Below are 1,804 nucleotides of genomic sequence, written 5' to 3' on the forward strand. Positions count from 1 at the left end.
ATGTATGAGGAAATAATATTTTTTCTTAAAAATTTGTTACTCGATTTCAGATGTTGAGATAGTTGTTTAAATCAAAATTTATTTTTCGGCGCTCGTTTCAAATACACCGCTACTTATACTCACTCTTCGTCCGTCCGAATGTTTCGGGCTCGGGCTGAGGCTGGGGCTGGGGCTCGGTGCCGGGCTCGGACCCTGATGCACGGCCTGCTGATGCTGGTGGTGCTGTCTGTGGCTGCTGCCGGCTGATTTCTTCTCCTGGTGCCTCAGCGAGTGTAGACGCGCGGTCATCCTTAGCAGGCCGCGACGGCCCTCGGCACAGATCGCAGCACCCTACGTGATTGGCTGGACTGGACGGCCGAGGCTCTCAGCATCTCGCGGCGGCCTGCGACGGCGAGACCAGACTACCACCACCGGACCCCCCGCGCTACCCTTGCGAATCTGCTGTTGGCACCGGCGATGATATACGGCGGGACTAATCACTGTTGCACCATGCCCTCGCGAATGCCTCGAGAGAGACCGACAGGCGCGAGGATCGATCGTTAACGTTAGGATCGTTTGACGAAGCCGCGAAACGTCCGCTCGCTCGTGAGATCAATCACCAACGACTACTGTCACCTCGTGTCCGTCGTGTGCACGCGCGATTCTCCGGCACACGCGCGCCCGGAAGAGAGAAAGAGAGTCCCGCGAAAGTCCTCACGCCACCCAGACGGCCGTACACCGGCGCAACACACCGCGCCACGTGGTTAACCACGCGTCGCCGACCACTTGTCACTCGCGGAGCGAAACGGCCGTCGTGGCTCGTCCGTTTCCCGCTGGATTCTCGTCGAACTCCTCAGGGTCTGTCTCACGAGGTGCAGCAAGTGGTCGATAAACAATCGAAGCGCACACGTTCACAAGTTCTCGCGCGACTGACGAATAACGTTCAGCGTCCCGCTTTCACTGAAAGCTTTGACAACGCGCACTAAAGGGCGCCTTTGTCAAGTTGAGATCGCGATCGAGTTGGGACCACTCGATCTTCCTCAGGAAAAAAAGTCCTTTCCGCAATATACGGGATATATCGAATGTTTTGTGTTAATTTCCTGAATCGCGGATTTACGAGCGTCGAATTCGAGCGCAACGTGAGAATCCACCCTCGTGCATGCTATCGCAACACGGGGGTCAAACTCGATCCGTCACTGTGTCAACGGTACGACGACAAAAACACACGCAGTGCGTGCAGCCTGACTCCGGAGACGTCCGCGTGTTGCTCGCACAACGAGCGACGGTGACGGACTGTGAGGCGGCGAGCGCCGAGCGCTGAGCGGTAGCTGGCGGCTGTACGCGGCGAACTTGGCGCGCCGAGGCCGCGCGTCGGCTGCGGGGGGTGACGGCGGGGTGACGAGGGGCCCGCGTCGTGGTTGGTCGTGCGTGGGGCGGGGGGATACTGGAGCACGGATGGCTCGCCGCTCCGGCGTGGCGCGGCACGGCACGGCGTGGCGCGGCGCGGCGCGGCACGGCGCAGAGCGGCGCGACACGGCAAGGCGAAGCGAGGCGAGGCGAGACGGGGCGAGGCGAAGCGAAGCGAGGGCGAGGTTTGGCTCGGCACAGCGTGGCGCGGCGCGGCGTAGCGGCGGAGGATCGGTCGGAAGGCTCGCTTGCCTGCTCACGCGCGCCCTTGCCTGCGGCTACGTGCGGTCGTCTCCTATTCCTGTCTTCCTCCTCTCTCGTTCTCTCTCTCTCTCTCACTCGCACGCTCGTTCGTTCGCTCGCGGCCGCGTCCTCGTCGCGCGCCACGTCGTGCCTCCGTCTCTCTCAGGGCCGTTTT

At 61.5% G+C, this 1,804-nt stretch overlaps 1 protein-coding gene across 1 annotated transcript in view; it reads right to left on the minus strand.

Moving 5' to 3' along the window:
* Positions 1–1,311, minus strand: part of LOC112463513 (protein deadpan-like) — a 16,726-nt gene extending 15,415 nt beyond the window's left edge. The window contains exon 1 of the mRNA XM_025029939.1: positions 124–1,311. Within this exon, the coding sequence (XP_024885707.1) occupies positions 124–288 (165 nt within the window). The 5' untranslated portion in view covers positions 289–1,311. The remainder of the gene's footprint in view (positions 1–123) is intronic.
* Between the last annotated feature and the right edge of the window lie 493 nt (positions 1,312–1,804).

Source organism: Temnothorax curvispinosus, unplaced genomic scaffold, assembly GCF_003070985.1.
Source record: "Temnothorax curvispinosus isolate PA1 unplaced genomic scaffold, ASM307098v1 QBEX01013395.1, whole genome shotgun sequence".
NCBI classification, from domain to species: domain Eukaryota; kingdom Metazoa; phylum Arthropoda; class Insecta; order Hymenoptera; family Formicidae; genus Temnothorax; species Temnothorax curvispinosus.